The sequence below is a fragment of the Mauremys mutica genome, chromosome 20, assembly GCF_020497125.1.
Source record: "Mauremys mutica isolate MM-2020 ecotype Southern chromosome 20, ASM2049712v1, whole genome shotgun sequence".
In the NCBI taxonomy this organism is placed as follows: Eukaryota; Metazoa; Chordata; order Testudines; family Geoemydidae; genus Mauremys; species Mauremys mutica.
In genome coordinates this window covers 22,803,010-22,821,316 of record NC_059091.1, presented here as the reverse complement: position 1 = coordinate 22,821,316, position 18,307 = coordinate 22,803,010, and the positions used below count along the sequence as shown (strand labels likewise).

General features: G+C 68.3%; 1 protein-coding gene across 4 annotated transcripts; it reads right to left on the bottom strand.

Annotated features, from left to right (window-relative positions):
• Positions 1-4,541: 4,541 nt before the first annotated feature.
• On the bottom strand, positions 4,542-17,959 carry DNASE2 (deoxyribonuclease 2, lysosomal). 4 transcript variants are annotated; one of them, XM_044994876.1, is made up of 16 exons: positions 17,895-17,959; positions 17,464-17,598; positions 17,194-17,305; positions 16,619-16,669; positions 16,306-16,383; positions 15,758-15,814; positions 14,640-14,699; positions 13,655-13,719; positions 12,857-12,938; positions 12,494-12,552; positions 7,794-7,904; positions 7,440-7,614; positions 6,990-7,074; positions 6,472-6,633; positions 5,769-5,966; positions 4,542-5,120 (listed from the first exon to the last, which is right to left on the bottom strand). In XM_044994876.1, the coding sequence occupies exons 1-16, from the start codon at positions 17,903-17,905 to the stop codon at positions 4,783-4,785; spliced, it is 1,779 nt and encodes a 592-aa protein (XP_044850811.1). In that variant the 5' UTR covers positions 17,906-17,959; the 3' UTR covers positions 4,542-4,782. The 4 variants fall into 4 exon arrangements, with proteins under 4 accessions (XP_044850811.1, XP_044850814.1, XP_044850813.1 ...); XM_044994879.1 differs by lacking the exon at positions 5,769-5,966; XM_044994878.1 differs by lacking the exon at positions 14,640-14,699.
• Between the last annotated feature and the right edge of the window lie 348 nt (positions 17,960-18,307).

Sequence of the window (18,307 nt, the reverse complement as noted above, 5' to 3'; positions counted from 1 at the left end):
GGGTGAGGGTGTATGAGGCTGTGTCTGTGTGTGTTCACACTGAGTGTGTGTGGCAGTGTGGACACAGTGCGTATGGGATGCGTGTGCATGTGTGTCCACTGAGTGGGCGAGGGTGTATGAGGCTGTGGGGGGGGGGAAGGAAAAGTGGGTTTAGGTGGAAGTATACAACGTATGTGGGAGTGGGTGGGAGTGTGTGTGCGCGAGTCATGTACAGTGTGCAGGTGTGGGTGATGGCGGGAGTGTCTGTACGGTGTGTTTGTTGCTGAGGGTATGTTTGTATGTGGGATCTGACACAGTTTATGAGGTCTGAGGGTATTCCGAGTGTTGTGCCAGTGTTGTGCATTGTGGGGGTGGGAGGGCGTGTGAGACATTGTGTGTGTGTGTGTGTATGTTGGTGGCACAGTGGCATGTGCGCACAGCAGTGGCTGTGCACTTTGGGGTGTGAGCGTCGGTGTCAGGGGTTTGTGTGCAGTGCGAGAGGTGTGTTTGTGCAGCTGTGAATTTAGCACAAGCCCTTTGCCCTAGTTGCAGCAAGTGGTGAGTGGGCAGAGCGTGTGTGTGTGTGTGTGTGCGCGCGCACGTGCAGAGGGAGAGTGTTGGTTCTACACTGAATTTTGGCACCCGGCCCTTTGCCCCAGTTCGGGAGTCTGGGAGGGGTGTGTGTGTGTGAGTCCCACATCTCGATTTTTGCTAGTGTGTGTGTGCGGGTGTGTGTGTGCGCGTGAGAGAGAGGGGGAGATCCTGGGTCTCTCCACAACCTGCATCAGGACAAACTTGAGGGGAGGGACTTGCTAGCCGAGGGGGGCAGGGAGTGGGCTATGGGGGCTCTCTCCTCTAGGGGCTCCCGGCTCCCATCCGGGGGCAGGCACCAGCCCCATGGGGGGGAGACTCGCCCCCGGGGTGACATCAGGAGGCCCCGGGGCCTGCTCTCCACACCCCCCAGCCCCGGCCCCGGCGAAGCGGGATCCGGGCGGGGAAGGCGGTTACGCAAGCCGGAGGCTGTTATGTAACCGCCTGGCCCAGGCCCAGCTGCTCGGGCTGGTGGCCTGGATCCAGTGACATCCTCAGGCAGGACCCGCCAAGGCAGCAGGAGGCCAGGGAGGATGAAGCGCCGTGTCCTGGACCCCTGGCGGGGGGTTGGGGAGAGTCAGATTCCCTGCCCAGCCCCCTCGCTGTAACCCCCAGACGCTGCCCTCCCCAAACCGAGCCTAGAACCCAGGCATCCTGGCTCCCAGCCCCCGGCGTGTTCCAAACCCCGGTGATCTACTGCTCTGCGCCCGGCGTGTACGTGGGCTCAGCAGTGAGGGGGGCATTCAGACCCCCTGCGCCGAGATCACAGGCCCCGGGCAACTCAGCTGCTGGAGAATCCCCCTCAGCCGTCAGCAGTAGGGGGTCTATGATCCATGGCACAGCAATTCCCTCTCCTTCCAGCAGGGGGTGCAGCTGGCTCCTCAGAGCCCACCCCCACCTGTCCCTTCTTCCAGGGGGCTCCACGGGCCGGTGGCTGGGCTGAGCCGGGAGGTACCAGAGTCAGCCGGGCTGGTGGCACTCGGCCAAGGAGGGGACGGTCTTGGAATATGCCCAGCAGGGACAAGCTCACGGGGCCTGGGGAGCTGGGAGGGGAGTGGGGTCTGGTGATTAGAGCGGGGGAAGGGTACGAGCCAGGACTCCTGGGTTCTGGCCCTGGGAGGGGAGGGCAGTGGGGGCTGGTGGTTAGAGCCGGGGGGCTGGGAGCCTGGGTTCTGGCCCTGGATCTAGGAGGGCAGTGGGGGCTAGTGGTTAGACCGGGGGCGGGACTGAAGGGGAAGGAAGCTGCCCCCCCCCGCGCCAGCTGGGTCAGGGCAGGCGAGTTGTGTAAGGCGGCTCCCAGCTGGGACATCATGTTCCCAGGCTGCCTATTTATAGCGCCCGGCGCCCCCCCACCCCACAGACAGATTACCTGCGCATGCAGCTGGGGTGGGAGGCAGGACTCCTGGGTTCCCTGGGAGGGGAGGGGGCTAGGGGGTGGAGCAGGGGGTGGGAGGCAGGACTCCTGGGTTCCTTCCCCCGGGAGGGGGGGTCCAGCAGTAAGTGGACGGCAGGGGTAGGGCGTCTCCCCCCCCCACCCCCATGAGGCTCTGCCCAGTTCCCAGACGCCCAGCGCGAGCTCCCACCCCCGGGCCAGAGCAGCAAATTCGTGCCCCTCGGCTGCAGCCTGCGATGGGGCAGGTTCCAAAGGGAGGGGGAGGCCCTGGGGAGCCCCTGCCAGAACCTTCCCCATCTGCAGGGGCGGGGTGACCTGCTGTAGCTCTGCCGGTGCCCCTCACTCCCGACCCGCAGCCCCTGCTAGCCCAGCCCTGCCCCCCCCGCTCTGCCGGTGCCCCTCACTCCCGACCCGCAACCCCTGCTAGCCCAGCCCTGCCCCCCCAGCTCTGCCGGTGCCCCTCACTCCCGACCCGCAGCCCCTGCTAGCCCAGCCCTGCCCCCCCAGCTCTGCCGGTGCCCCTCACTCCCGACCCGCAGCCCCTGCTAGCCCAGCCCTGCCCCCCCAGCTCTGCCGGTGCCCCTCACTCCCGACCCGCAGCCCCCCTTCCCCAGACCCAGGGCCCCCCCCCTCGAGTGCCCCCCCACCCCCCTCCTCCAGGGCTTCTGTTTCCTGCCCCAGGTTTGGGGCCTGGGCCCTTTGCCCAGCCTCTGAGTGAGGCGTGGGGCAGACAGAGGGTGCTCAGCCCCTGCCCCGGGCTGCCAGAGGTGGGCAGAGCCCCCCACTCTTGGGGTGTCACTGGCTCAGAGCGGGGGAGCAGTGAGGTCACAGCCCTCCTCTGGGGGTCCTAGCGGGGCCCCGTGGGCAGCCTGGCCTGGGTATCCCGAGTTACACCCCATGGTGGGTGGGGCTGGACCCGCCCCAGGGACTGGGGGGGGGACGCAGGTCGGGGGGGCTGTGGGCTCAGCCTGACACTGCGCCAGGCAGGGAGGATGACACAGCTGCCTCCCCCAGGCATCCCTGCTGAGCCTTGAGGTAAGAGTAGGCCCTACCAAAACTCCAGCAGCCAAACATCCTGGGTTTAGGGACCTTCGACTCCAGATCTCAACGCAGCAGCTTGGGGCGGGGGAGGAGGAGGAGAGAAGGGAGCACAGGACCCCCTCTGCTGGCAGAGATTGTACAGACATGACACCCCCCACAACAAACAGCCCAAAACACACACACACACACACACACACACACACACTCGCAGACCCCCCCTCACCTCACCCCAAACACACACACTGCACCCAGCCAGCCGCCCCCCCCACACACCCTGCAACACCCTCCGCAATCCAACACACACACTGTGACACCAACACACGGAGCCCCGTGCACCCCACAACAGCCACACACAACTTGTAGGCAACCCCTCCCCCAATCCCCATCCCCACGACACACACGTGCTGCAACACCCCAGCGGCTACAACACCCGACACCAGCCACATCCCCCCCCCCCAGACGCACAGCGCCATGCACACACCCTCCCCCCACCAACACAGACACGCCCAGAGCCACCCCCAAGCAGGCCAGAGAGACGGGAGCGTTCGGCTGCCCCGCGAGCTCAGGCCACTCCCGGTGGGGCTACTGCAGACAAACCCTCTGGCTGGTCAGCAGGATCCACCCCAGGTCAGACCCACGGGCCCATCTACCCTGGCCTCCCACCTCCCCCAGTGGCCAGGGCGAGGGGTTGCAGAGGAAGGCGCAACGCTCCCCTAGTGGGCACTGATGGAATAACCTGCCCCTGGGCCCACTCCCCTTATAGCCCCCCAGGCTCCACTTGGACCCCTGCTTCCCCGGGGGGGTGCATACTCCACCCCCCCCCGGGGGGAACAACATTAACACTAAATAGACCCTGGCTGAGGGCAGGGTGCTGGGATGGGGAAGCCAGGGGAGGGAAACTGAGGCACGCAGCCCAGCAACAGGCGAGCATCCAGCGCCAGGCACTGCAGGGGTGGGCCCGGGGACAGACAGATAGCTGGGGGGGGGGTGGGAATCTACCTTAGGGGTCCAGTCAGTATCAATAGCCGCCCCCCCACACCCCTTCATCGGTAACCAGAGCAGAGATTTGGCCTCCCCAGCGGATCCTGGCAGGCACCAGCGCCCATGACTGGGCCCCCCATCCTCAGCGGTGCTGAGACTTTCCATGCAGCAGCCTGGAGGTGACCCTGGGAACCCTCCTGCCCCCCCCGACCCTGCCCTGGAGCACCTCTTTGGGGGCAGAGCGGGACCCCCTAAACTCCTCCCCCAGCTGGGCCAGGGACTCACTGATCACAGCCGGGTCACCCTAGCGTCTAGGCAGCTCCTCACCCCCCCCACCCCCGCTGTGGGGCAGGGCAATTCTCCCCCTTGTACAGGTGGGGAAACTGAGGCAGGGGCAGCGCCGTGAATTGAACCCAGGTGTCCTCTGTCCCTGGTTGGCGCTGACCTCCCCCCTCTATCACCCCTTGGGCATTGAAGGGGTGTCCCTGCCCCTCCATCCTGGCTGCCCCCAGAGCCCCGCCAGCAGGCGTCAGGCCGAGAAAATCACAAGACTGACTTAGAAATCGCGAGATTATTATTGAAAGAGCCAGTGCGGGGGCTGCATTTATACAGGGGCATGGAGACCCCCAGAGCCTTGCAGGCACCACTGAATCCCCCCACCCCACAGCCCCAGAGAGGTAGGTAAGTGCAAGTGTCACAGATGGGGAAACTGAGGCACTGAAAGGTTCCCCTGGAGAGTCACTGGGGCGGTGACGGACGCCCAATCCCGGCTCCACCCACTAGCCCCCGCTCCCCTCCTAGCACTTGCTGTAGCTCTGCACTAGGGCGCAGTACGATTTCCAGACGGCCGGGTCCTGCTGGCACAGGGTCCCCCCTCCCCGCTGCTCCTCCTCCAGGTTGCGGTTCATGTCGCCCACGCAGGTCCAGCCGGGCGCAGGCTCGGTGCTCACGCACCACTTGGAGTGGTCGACGGTGGCCGAGAAGTGGGGCCCCGGGGCCGGGAAGCCCAGCTCCTCGATGTTATACACCCGGTAGGGCCCCGAGCAGTTGGAGGGCAGGACCCCCCGCGAGTTGGGCCAGAACTGGACGTACAGGTCGCTGGAGAGTGCCTGGGCCACCCAGCCGGAGTAGAGATCTGGGGGGCAGAGAGCAGGGGGCTTAGCGAGCTGGAGGGAGGGGACATGCCTCCTTGGGGGGGGTCACTCAGAGGCACCGTGGGGCTGATCTGGGGGGAAAGAAACCTCAGGGGGAGCTGGCTGGGGGCAGATCTGGGGGGCAAAAGGGGGGGTCACTCAGAGGCACTGTGGGGCTGATCCGGGGGGGGGAGACCTCAGGGGGAGCTGGCTGGGGGCAGATCTGGGGGGCAAAAGGGGGGGGTCACTCAGAGGCACTGTGGGGCTGATCTGGGGGGAAAGAAACCTCAGGGGGAGCTGGCTGGGGGCAGATCTGGGGGGCAAAAGGGGGGGGTCACTCAGAGGCACTGTGGGGCTGATCCGGGGGGGGGAGACCTCAGGGGGAGCTGGCCGGAGTAGAGATCTGGGGGGTAGCGAGCTGGAGGGAGGGGAAATGGGGGGGTCAGAGGCACTGTGGGGCTGATGGGGGGGGCACATCAGAGGGAGGATAGAAGGCTGGGGGGGTAGAGCTCTGGGGAGGCCGAGGTGTTGGCACCACTTGGGGTGGTTATAAGGCCGAGGGGGGGGCTCGTGTTGGGGCTTATCAAGCCCCCCATGCATGAGTGTGGGCCTGGGACCCGCCAGCCCCCCCCCCCCCCGCCCGGTCTCACCGTCGCGGAAGAGCCGGAACTTGGCCAGGCTCAGGAAGCGGCGCCCCCCCAGCGAGGTCAGGGCCACGCTGCGGTTCCAGGGGGGCTCCCCCACGGGCTCCATGTCGGAGGCCAGGCGCAGGTCGGGCAGGTCCTGGGCGAAGGGCCCCTGCACCCGGGCGTCGAACACCTCGGGGTCGCTGAACCTCAGCTGGGTGCCTGGAGCCGGGGGGGGGGGGAGAGGAGGGTGGGGGCAGCGGGACGAGACCCGCAGCCCCCTCCCCCCCCGGGTGATATGAGTTTGCCAGGGCTCAGCCCAGCCCCGGGTGTCTCCATCACAGACGCTGAGCCCCACTGAGCCATGGGGGGGGGCACTGCTGGGGGGGTCACTCTGCCACCACCAGGCTGCACTCTCACTTGGATAGACACAGAATCAGCCCCCAGAGCTGTCAGAGCACCCAGGAGTCCTGGCTCCCAGCCCCCCGCCCCGCGCTCTAACCACTAGACCCCACTCCCCTGACAGAGCTGGGATAGAACCCAGGAGTCCTGGCTCCCAGCCCCCCGCCCTGCACTCTAACCACTAGACCCCACTCTCCTGACAGAGCTGGGATAGAACCCAGGAGTCCTGGCTCCCCCCTCCCCCGGCTATAGCCACTAGACGCCACTCCCCTCCCGTCCCCGGGCTGGGAGAGGACCCAGGTGTCCGGGCAGAGGAAGCACCTACCGATCTCCTTGAACTGGGCGTAGGGGAAGGTGACGCACAGGAAGGACTGGCCGTTGTGCAGGCCGCTGTGGGGCCAGGCGTAGGTCTCCGGCGTGGGGGGCGGGTAGTGGGGGGTGCTGTGCAGGAGCCAGAAGCCCTGGGCTCTGTCCAGCAGGACCACGCCTGGGGGGACACAAGGGAGGAGAGTCAAGGTTCAAATGGCCGGAGAGAACCCAGGAGTCCTGGCTCCCAGCCCCTCCCTGCTCCAACCACTAGATCCCACTCCCCTCCCAGAGCTGGGGAGAGAACCCAGGAGTCCTGGCTCCCAGCCCCCTCCCCACCCCGCTCTAACCACTAGACACCACTCCCCTCCCGGCGCTGGGGAGAGAACCCAGGAGTCCTGGCTCTGAGCTCCACCCCTTGCTGCTCTAACCACCAGACCCCACTCCCCTCCCAGACCCCGCTCCCCTCCACAGGGGCAGGGGCAGCCCGGTGCCTGGCTGGGCTCAAGCTGGCCATGCCGCGGGGGGGGGGGTTACCCTTGGTGTGCCCCCGGGCGCTGCTGGAGGAGGTGACGTTCTTTGGGGGCTGGTCGTTGTACAGGATATAGGCCGTGTCCTCCGTCTGCAACAGAACCGGGGGGGCTGAGTGCTGGGAGACCCTGCCCCAGCGCCCCCCACTGCCCCTCCCCCAGCGCCCCTTTCCCCAGCGCCCCCCACTGCCCCTCCCCTCTGCCCACTCCCCTGCCCCACGCCCCTTCCCCCAGCGCCCCCCACTGCCCCTCCCCCAGCGCCCCTTTCCCCACTGCCCCCCACTGCCCCTCCCCCAGCGCCCCTACCTCCAGCGCCCCCCACTGCCCCTCCCCCCAGCACCCCCCAGTGCCCCCTCCCCCAGCAGCCACCTGCCATAGCCCCCTCTCCTGCCCGTACCCCCACTGCCCCCTTCTCTGTCCCAGCTGAGCCCCAGCTCCTCCCCTCCCCCCGACTCACCCGCCTGTTTGCCCCCGGGTAGAGCTGCAGCAGGGTCCTGCCCACGGCGCTGCGGGTGCTGTTCATGAGGGCGCGGCCGGGCACCCAGCCGCCGGAGCGGGCGTCCTGGTACATGTAGCGCATCCCCTCAGCCGGGGGGCCGTGCCGGGGCCGGGGCAGCTTGTAGGCCAGGAACCTGGGGGGGGGGGGAAGGGACCCGGTTAACTCTTTGGGGCCAGACCCCTGCCTGGGGGGGGAGCCCCGGCGCCTCCCCCCGCTGCCAGGAGCAGGGGTATCCTGGCCACAGGTGCCCACGCAGCCCGGGGGGGGATGTGCTCCCAGGGCCCCTGTACGGTGGGGGAAGGGGGGACTCACCAGTCCACGGGCTGCCCGGCATCGTCATAGCAGGAGACGCCCCCTGCAGCCACCCGGGGCAGGGGCAGGGGCAGGGGCAGGGCCACCGCCAGGACCAAGAGGGGCAGCATCCTGGGGGAGACACCAGGCCGGATCTGATGGGACCAGCCCCTGCAACGCACACAGGTACCACCGGGAGGCGCATGGGAGTCACTCGCGCGTGTAGGCCCTACAAAAACGATGGCTTCCACCAGGGTGTCACGGGCAGGGGCTGGGGGGCTGGGGGGTCAAAGCGGGGCAGAGGCTGGGAACCAGGACAATGAGGGGCAGGAGGGCCTAGTGGTTAGACGGGAAGGTTGGGAGCCAGGACTCCTGGGGCTGGAAGGGATCTGGTGGGTGAGAGATGGGGGTGGGGCTGGGAGCCAGGACTCCTGGGTTCTGGGTGAGCCGGGGGTGCCCGACTCCTCCATGACTCGGGCCCCGGGCAGGGGGCTCCCAAACTGGAGGGGTCTAGAATCAGTGGGGAGCCCAGGCCGGGGCTCTATGGCCCCCCTGGATCCTTTGGGTGGCTCGTCTGCGGGCCCCTCGGGGCGAGGCGCCCTGGGCCGGTATCACAGACCGAAGGGGGGAGGGGGCGGCCCGGTTCCCAGCCCCCAGGCTCCCGTCCCAGCCCCGACTTCCGCAAACCAATTCCTCTTTCTGTGCCAGCGGCTGGGGGGAGGGGAGCGGACAAAGCACAGCAGACCCCAGGCAGGGCCTGGCATGCAGCTAACGCGGGTGGTTTCCCTCCGCGCCCCGCCCCAGAGGTAGCTGCATCTCAGCGCTGGGCAAGAGGGGCTGTTTCTTTGGGGAGCCGTGTCCCACCCCAGAGGTAGCCGCATCTCAGCGCTGGCGGGCGGATCCCAGCTTGCCCCCCTTTGCTTTAGAGGGATCCCCCCTTAGGGGGCAGGGGGGGGGCTCATCTGCAAGGCCGGCTCCCTCCCCAGCCTCTCTGCTGAAGCTGCTGTGAAAGCGCAGAGCGAACCGCCTGGGGGAGCCCCGGTGCAGACGCCAGCAAAAGAGCAAGTGCAGGCAAGTCGGGGTCACAAGACAGAGGCAGACGCGTCCCTCCCAGCAGGGGCAGAGACACCTGCTCTAACCACTAGCCCCTACTCCCCTCCCCGAGCCAGGGAGAGAACCCAGGAGTCCTGGCTCCCAGCCCCCCTGCTCTAACCACTAGCCCCCCCCTCCCCACCCCACGCAGAGCTGGGGATAGAACCCAGGAGTCCTGGCTCCCAGCCCCCCTGCTCTAACCACTAGCCTCCACTCCCCTCCCCACCCAGAGCTGGGGATAGAACCCAGGAGTCCTGGCTCCCAGCCCCCCTGCTCTAACCACTAGCCCCTACTCCCCTCCCCGAGCCAGGGAGAGAACGCAGCAGTCCTGGCTCCCAGCCCCCCACTGCTCTAACCACTAGCCCCTACTCCCCTCCCCGAGCCAGAGAGAGAACCCAGGAGTCCTGGCTCCCAGCCCCCCACTGCTCTAACCACTAGCCCCTACTCCCCTCCCTGAGCCAGGGAGAGAACCCAGGAGTCCTGGCTCCCAGCCCCCCACTGCTCTAACCACTAGCCCCTACTCCCCTCCCCGAGCCAGGGAGAGAACCCAGGAGTCCTGGCTCTCAGCCCCCCTGCTCTAACCACTAGCCTCCACTCCCCTCCCCACCCAGAGCTGGGGATGGAACCCAGGAGTCCTGGCTCCCAATTCTATGTTTGGACCAAACCCCCCCCGCTCTGCTTCGCCAAAATTCTGTGGAGCTGAACCAGCCACAGCACCAGGGCTCTGTCCCCCGCGTGGGGTCCTTCCCCAGCAGAAGGGTTTTTTGGGGGGGGCATCTCTCCCTGCTGCTGCCTGGGCTCCCCCTCTCTGGGGCTTCGCAGAGCCAGTTTCTGGGGGCTTTGCAGAGCCAACCCCTTCCCCTCGCGCTGACCCCCCCTAAACACAGAGCCCTTGTCGCTGTGGGGCTGAATTCTGGGGAGCCTGTGGGCTGAACCCCACAGATCCCTCGCAGTGGCCTGACCCCTGGCCCGGCGCTGGGTGCAGCCACCTCTGGGGTGGGGCCGGGGGGGCTGGCTAGACAGAGACCCCTGGCCCGGCGCTGGGTGCAGCCACCTCTGGGGTGGGGCCGGGGCCGTTGCTCGGGGCTGGAAGCTGGAGGGGTCCGGCCCAGCCGCGGTGCAGCGGCCGGGCCGGGCTCGGAGCCGGGGCTTACCTGAGTCGGGTTAACGCCGCGTCCCGGGAGCGCCCGGACCTGCCCCACTGCGCCAGCCCCACTTCCCCTTCCCCAGCTGGGCAGCACGTGACCCACGGGCCCCTCCTCCGCCACGCCCCCCCCGGCTCCCAGCCAGCCCCCCCGCACCCCAAGGCCGGGCTGTGGGGCACGGTGGGTGTTAAGGGCGGGTTGGGGGCTGGGCTGTGGGGCACGGTGGGTGTTAAGGGCGGGTTGGGGGCTGGGCTGTGGGTCCCGTTGGAGGTGGCCTGGGGGAGGGTTTCCTGCCAGCTAACGACTTAATTGTTCATTAAGGATTTAGTTAGTCCTGGGGCGCGGCGGGGACTCTTAATTACAGGGAGTGCGGGGATGGGGCTGAGCGCCAGGACTCCTGGGTTCTACCCCTGGCTCTGAGAGGGGAGTGGGGCCTAGTGGTTAGAGTGGGGGGGGCTGAGCGCCAGGACTCCTGGGTTCTACCCCTGGCTCTGGGAGGGGAGTGGGGCCTAGTGGTTAGAGTGGGGGGGGGGCTGAGCGCCAGGACTCCTGGGTTCTACCCCTGGCTCTGGGAGGGGAGTGGGGCCTAGTGGTTAGAACGGGGAGGCTGGGAGCCCGGACGCCTGGGTTCTACCCCTGGCTCTGGCGGGAGGGGAGTGGGGTCTAGTGGTTAGCATGGGATGGGGGGAAGGTTGGGAACCAGAACTCCTGGGTTCCACTGTCGGCTGTGGGAGTGGGGGTCATGTTTGGGGAGGGGCACGGCTGGGAGTCAGGACTCCTGGGTTCTAGTCCTGGCTCTAATCGGTGTGTGCTCTGTGCCTCAGTTTCCCTATCCACACAACGTGGATAATGGCCTGGCGACTGCAGCCTGGCTGTGAGGGCCAGTTAGTTCATCGCTGGGAGGGGCCTGGAGACCAGGGGGAGAGTCTCCTGAATTAGGGGTTATTAATGATCAATTATTAATTACTCCAGCCCCGAGAGCCCAATTGTTCCTTCCAAGGGAACGTGATTCCCCAGCTCTGCCCCGCACTGGGAGGCAGATCCCTTCAGCACCGCTAGGTGGCGCTGCTCATTCAGCCCGTGCTCCCTGTGGAACTCCTCGCTGCTGGGCAGCGGAGCCTGACTCCAGCTTACCTGTCTCCTGTCGGGGGCGCTGAGCAGCGGCTGCCGCTTTGCCAAGAGACGAGCCAGTTCCCTGGGATTCGGGGAACCGTCCCCCATGGCCCCACCCACTTCCCCCTCCCCCCTGGGCTGGCGGGGGTGGGAGGCGGGGCCAGATACCAGGCTAGATGGGCCCATCAGAGGTGGAGGGGGAGACCAGGCTGGACAGCTCATGGGTCTGATCCGGGGGGCTGGGGGTCCCAGGCTGGACAGCTCATGGGTCTGATCCGGGGGGCTGGGGGGCCCCAGGCTGGACGGCCCATGGGTGTAATCTGGGGGGCTGGGGGGGGGGTCCCAGGCTGGCCCATGGGTCTGATCCGGGGGGCTGGGGGGTCCGATCCGAGGGGCTGGGGGGTCCCAGGCTGGATGGCCCATGGGTCTGATCTGGGGGGCTGGGGGGTCCCAGGCTGGCCCATGGGTCTGATCCGGGGGGGTGGGGGGCCCCAGGCTGGACGGCCCATGGGTCTGATCCGGGGGGCTGGGGGGTCCCAGGCTGGCCCATGGGTCTGATCCGGGGGGCTGGGGGGTCCCAGGCTGGACGGCCCATGGGTCTGATCCGGGGGGCTGGGGGGTCCGATCCGGGGGGCTGGGGTGTCCCAGGCTGGACGGCTCATGGGTCTGATCCGGGGGGCTGGGGGGTCCCAGGCTGGCCCATGGGTCTGATCCGGGGGGCTGGGGGGTCCCAGGCTGGCCCATGGGTCTGATCCGGGGGGCTGGGGGGTCCGATCCGAGGGGCTGGGGGGTCCCAGGCTGGCCCATGGGTCTGATCCGGGGGGCTGGGGGGTCCCAGGCTGGCCCATGGGTCTGATCCGGGGGGCTGGGGGGGGGGGAATGACCCCAGAGACGAGTCCCGGTGGGTATCTGTTTATTAGCCCCGCGTGGCTCAGGGGGGCAGCGTCTCCTCGGGGCTCAGGCAGTCGCAGAGCCGGGGCCCGGCGGGCGGGGGGTGGGGCTGGCGCGGCAGCCGGGCGCGGACGGGGCCCAGCACCAGGGTGCCCAGCACGGACAGGAACAGGGCCTTGGCCACGGCCCACAAGAGCCGCCCGGCCAGCCGCAGCCTGGGGAGACGGGGGCAGCATGAGGGGGGGCTGGGGGAGCCCCCAAGCACCCCCCAGACACACAGACATTCCCCTGGCCTGTCTCCCTGCCCCCCAGACACCCCCTCGCCCTGTCCCCCCACAGACCCCTCCCCCCATGCTCCCCAAGACCCCCTCCCCCCAGAGTCCTCCCAGGTCCTGCCCCCCCCAGCTCCAGAGCCCTGGTCCCGCTCATCCCCCGCCCCCAGGACCCCCTGGCTCTTCCGTGGCTGCTGGGGCTCCTCACCTGGGGGGGAGTCGCCCCCTTGGCCCTGAGGCCCCCGACTCCTGACACAGCAGCTTCTCCTGGGGGGGGACAACAAACCCAGTGAGACGGAGCCCCCCCCCGGGCTTGGGGGGCAGGGCCAGGGGAATGTGGGCCCCCTACCTGCCCCCCAAACTTCAGAGACTGGCTGTCCCCATCCAAGCCCCCCACTGGAAACACTCACCCCCTGCTGCCCAATCCCACCTCCCCATAGGCGGCCCCCCGTCTCCATTCCCCTCCCCTCCCCCTTCTCCCTGTAGACTGGCCCCCGCCTCCTCCCTGCCTCCCCCCACTCTCCTCCTGACCCCCCTGTCCAGTACAGCTGGGCCCCCCGCCCCCCCGTACCGTCTGGTCGCGCACGCGCTCCTCCCACAGGCGGCTGCCGGGCGGGGTCCCCAGGGGTCCGTAAGGCGCCTCCCTCTGGAAGCTGAGGCAGGAAGCAACATTAGAGCCCCCGAGACACCCCCGTAACTGGGAGGAAGGGGGTATGACAGAGCCGCTCCCCCCCCAGCCCTGCCCCTGGGCCCCCCACCCAGCACCAGCCAGGGGCCATGTCTGAGTCCTGGGGTCCCCTTGGTCCAGGGGGTCCCCCTGTTGTTGGGCCCTGCCTGTGTTGGGGCTCGGGGGGGCCACAGGCTGAAGCGGGGGGGTTGCCTCCTGCCCCAGAGAGGGCATCTCCTGTGGGTCCCAAGCCGGCAGCACAGCCCCCAGCCCAGCCACCCCAGGGTGCTACCCCACCCCTGTGACCAGTGTCTAAGGCCTGGGGGTGGGGTGACCATGACACCAGGGTGCCCCCCAAAATCGAGCCATCTTCCCCCCCAGCCTAGGTGGGGGGGTTGCGACTTGCTGACAATGTCTCAGCCCCCGTGAGTGGCTGCCCCCCAGAACTGCCCCAGGCCCCCCCAACGAATGCCCCTGGCTACCTGTCAGCCCCCCCTCCTCCCCGCACCACCGGAGAGGCCGGTACAGTCACAGGGAGCCTTGGGTGGGCTCCCGGCCCCCCCCCATCCTGGTATAACAACCTTATACCGCTGCCGGCTAAGGGAGCTGCTTCTCGACCTCGCTCGGGGGGGCTCTGAGTTCCAGGCATTGGGATCCTGGATCCCGGGGAGGTGGGGGAGGGGCTGCCCCCCAATCACTCACAGCTCTGCCTCCTGCCGAGCCTCCAGCACCCGATCGCCCCAGCAGGTGATGTTCCCGTGCAGGACCTTGGAGGGACCAGATCACGCCCCCACCCCGGTTACCAGGGCCGGCCCCAGGCCCCAGCGCGGCCAAGGCGAAGGGGCGGCACGTCCGGCGATTCGGCGGCGATTCGGCGGCGGGTCCCTCGGTCCCTCTCGGAGGGAAGAATTGCCGCCAAAGAACGAAGACCGAAGCGGCGCGGTGGAGCTGCCGCCGAAGTGCCGCCGATCGCGGTCACGGCTCCCCCCGCTGCTTGGGGCGGCAAAACCCCTGGAGCCGGCCCTGCCGGTTGCAATTCGATCGCCTGCAACAGCCCCCCCCGCCCCCGCCCCGGGGAGAGGGGAGTTCGGTCTCTGTGTGGCCCCGGGGGCTGGGCTGTACGGGTGACAGGATGCTCCGGCCTTAGCCCGAGCCCCCAGCGAGCTCAATAGATGGGACCGGCTTCCAGCCGCCACCCGCTGGATTCGCACTGGCAACCCGGAGGTGAACGGTTCTATGGTGAGATGGTCCCACCGAAATCCAGACCCCGACCGAGATCAGGGCCCCCCTGTGCCGGGCGCTGCCCAGACCCCGACCGAGATCAGGGCCCCGTCGTGCCGGGCGCTGCCCAGACCCCGACTGAGATCAGGGCCCCCTTGGGCCGGGCGCTGCCCAGACCCCGACTGAGATCGGGGCCCCGTCGTGCCCAAGGTCTCCCATCAGGGAACAGGGCCCCAGTGTCCCGAGCCCCAGCCCAGGCCCCACTCACGGGAGGACCAGGCTACCTGGCAGAGGAAGGAATTTGGGTCTTGCGAGCGCAGAAGCAGCTGCTTTCCCGAGCTCAGGATCCTCCACCGCAATCAGGGGAAGTTAGGAGCCTAGGAAGGATCTGGGCGGATTGTTCTGACCCACGTGAGGCTCCCTGGACCCCAGCTGGATTCAATCCCGGGGGTGGGACAGGACGTACCTGGATCCTTCGAGCAAGTCCCCGGATGGTCCCGCTCAGCTCCTCCACCTGCCGCTGCTTCTAAACCCAGCCCCGCCCCCAAACGGGAATGTGGCTTTGGGTCTGGGCCCAGGACGCTGCTCGTTAATTACAGCCCGCGAAAGCAACCAGAGCCCTGGGGGTGGGGGGTGCAGACCAGGCTGGGGGTGGGGGGCGGCCACCTCAGAGCAACCAAACTCCACTAGGAGGCGACCCTGGGAAAACCTGGATGGGTCTAGGGATCGCAGGCTGGGGCGGAACAGGGTGCAGGGGGGGAAGGTTGGGAGGCCAGCAGGGGGCTGCGGGTTGGGAGTGAGGGGCACCAGCAGAGCAGGAGAGGCAGGGCTGGGCTAGCAGGGGGCTGCGGGTCGGGAGTGAGGGGCACCAGCAGAGCAGGGCTGGGCTAGCAGGGGGCTGCGGGTCGGGAGTGAGGGGCACCAGCAGAGCAGGAGAGGCAGGGCTGGGCTAGCAGGGGGCTGCGGGTCGGGAGTGAGGGGCACCAGCAGAGCAGGGCTGGGCCAGCAGGGGGCTGCGGGTTGGGAGTGAGGGGCACCAGCACAGCAGGAGAGGCAGGGCTGGGCTAGCAGGGGGCTGCGGGTCGGGAGTGAGGGGCACCAGCAGAGCAGGGCTGGGCGAGCAGGGGGCTGCGGGTCGGGAGTGAGGGGCACCAGCAGAGCAGGAGAGGCAGGGCTGGGCTAGCAGGGGGCTGCGGGTCGGGAGTGAGGGGCACCAGCAGAGCAGGGCTGGGCCAGCAGGGGGCTGCGGGTTGGGAGTGAGGGGCACCAGCAGAGCAGGGCTGGGCCAGCAGGGGGCTGCGGGTCGGGAGTGAGGGGCACCAGCAGAGCAGGGCTGGGCTAGCAGGGGGCTGCGGGTTGGGAGTGAGGGGCACCGGCAGAGTTGGGGGGGGCAGGGCTGGGCTAGCAGGGGGCTGCGGGTCGGGAGTGAGGGGCACCAGCAGAGCAGGAGAGGCAGGGCTGGGCTAGCAGGGGGCTGCGGGTCGGGAGTGAGGGGCACCAGCAGAGCAGGGCTGGGCTAGCAGGAGGCTGCGGGTCGGGGGTGAGGGGCCTGTGCTGAGACCTGGAGCTGGGGCCTGGCCTTACCTCCCGGATCCTCTCAGCCTTGGCCTGGCGTTTGGCCTCCGCATCCCACAGTTGCCTCTGGTGGGGGAGGAAAAACACAGGGTTGCCCACAGCCCCCCCCCCGCACACACTAGCCCCTCCCCTCGCCCACCACAGGAGCTGCTGCTGCCCATGGCTGGGGGAGGGGGTGTCAGAGACCCCCCAAGTCTCCCCCTTGTGGCTCAGGAATAGTCCCTGTGGGGTCCAGACTCGCCAGCAGACCCGGCCGGGCGGGCGTCCGGGGTTCAGAAGCCGTCGTCCCGCCCGGACGGAACACACCTCGGTGACTCAGTTTCCCTAGATGGGAGCTGAGAAGTAGGCAGGCTGGGGGGGGCTCCCTGGTGCCCGAGCTGCCCCCGCTGTGGGGTGCAGGGGGAGCATCACGGGGTGGGGGGCTGGTGTGTATGAGGGGGGGCTCTCCCCGCCCCGCCCTGGGGGTCCGTGAGGGAGATGGTCTCTGCACTGCTGGCCCCCCCCCACTCAGTGACGCGCCCCAGCCCCAGCCCCCGCCCTCCCGCCCCCCAGTTCACCTGCAGCTCGTCCCCCTGCACCCGCAGCTGCTGCAGAGCCTGCTTGTGGGTCTTCTCCCAGGCTCTCTGCTTGGAGACCTGTGGGGGGAGCGGCAGCCGCTGAGCACACAGCTGGTGGGGGGGGGGGAATGGTGGTGGGAAGGACTGGGCAGGACCTGCAGGCCCCCCCCCCTCGCAAGGGACGGAGGCCCCCAGCTGTGGACAATGACCCTTTCTGGATGTGGATCCCAGAGCACCTCAAAGGCCAGATGGGGAAACTGAGGCCCAAGGGATAGAACCCAGGAGTCCTGACTCCCAGCCCCCCCAGACTCACCTTTCCCTCCAGCTCCTGAATGGTCTCAGCCAATCTCTGGTTTTCTTTTTCCTGCATGGCGAGGGGAAATTGCTGCTGCAAAGTGGGGGTGGGGGGAGGGGAAAGGGACTGATCCCTTGGGGGGGGCTTGGCTTCTAGCCCTGTGCTAATGCTGACCCCCCTCCACAGCTCCCACCCCGCTCGCCAAGTCTGCAGCCACATCCCCCTGCTGCTGGCCGGTCTAGGGCAGGGAACTGGCTGGGGGGAGGGAGGCAGGGAATGAGGCTCGGGGCCTGTCCCCTCTAGGGGGCGCTGGCTCCAATCCAGCCCCTGGTTGCTATGCCGTGGGTCCCCATGGTGCCGTGGCGCTGGTTGCTGTGGTACTGGTTGCCATGGTCCCCATGGTGCCGTGGCGCTGGTTGCTGTGGTACTGGTTGCCGTGGGTCCCCATGGTGCCATGGTGCTGGTTGCTGTGGTACTGGTTGCCGTGGGTCCCCATGGTGCCATGGTACTGGTTGCTGTGGTACTGGTTGCCATGGGTCCCCATGGTGCCGTGGCGCTGGTTGCCGTGGTGCTGGTTGCCGTGGCGCTCTCACCCGCTGGTGGACGTGGCACCGGCGGCTCTGCTCTTGCCGCTCCCGCAAGGCGCCCTGAGCCTCCTCCAGCTCGTCCCGCAGCGCCCGGGCTGCCTGCTCCAGCGACTCCAGGCTGCGGGGACAAGGGGGCATGAGGTGGGGGGGGCACACCCAGGGCATGGCCCTCCCTGCCCCCCAGGGACCACAGCACAGGCTCCACCCCCATGCACCTCCTCCGCCAAGGCTCCCTGCCTCGCCCCTCCCCACCGCACACCTGGGGGGGGGTCTCACCTCTGGGCCTGCAGCAGGGTGTGGAGCCGGGCCTGGCGCCCCAGCAGCCCCTCGTAGTGCCCCTGCCAGCGCTCGGCCTGCGCCAGCTCCTCCACGATGAGCTCCTGCAGCCGGGCGTTCTCCTCCGCCGCGCTCCTGCAGCACAGCGGGGGTCAGGGATGTGGATCTCAGAGGGAGCCCCGGCCCCCTCTCCCCAAAGAGATGGGGCCTGCAGAGTGGTTGCGGGGGGGGACAGACCCTGGCTGGTCTATGGCATAGCTGGGGGGGGTGGCAATGCCTGGCACGGACAGTGAAGCCAGGGCTGAGCGCTCCCCTCCCCCCACAGTCACCCCCCTTATGCAGCAGCCAGGACAGGACACCTGAGTTGATGGGGAATCCCCCTAGAGGGGGCAGCAGTACGGGAGCTCAGACCCATAGCAGGCTGCACTCACACAGCATCCATCCTGCTCTTACGGGGTGGCGGGTCTGGTGTGACACAGTCTCTCCCCCCCGACTGGGCTGGTCACCACCCCACATTGCCCGGTTACGGTTGCCATCGCCATACCACAGGTTGCTTAGCAACAAGCTAGAACACATGGGCTACAACATGGCGGGGCGGGGGCTGTATCTCCATAACACCTCCCCCCCCCAGACCTGGGAGGGAGCCGGGAATGTGTATGTGAGGGGTCCCTGTATCCATGGCTACTGGGCATCCCCTGGCAGCCAGTTCACCACCCACCCCCAGAGGGGGGAGGGACAGGGCAACCCCTTGGCCTTGGGGGCAACAGTCCCCAGAGGGCACAGCAGGGGGCGCTTTCCCCCTTGCCTGGTCTGAGAGCGGCAGCCCGGCCCAAAGGCTTCTGCA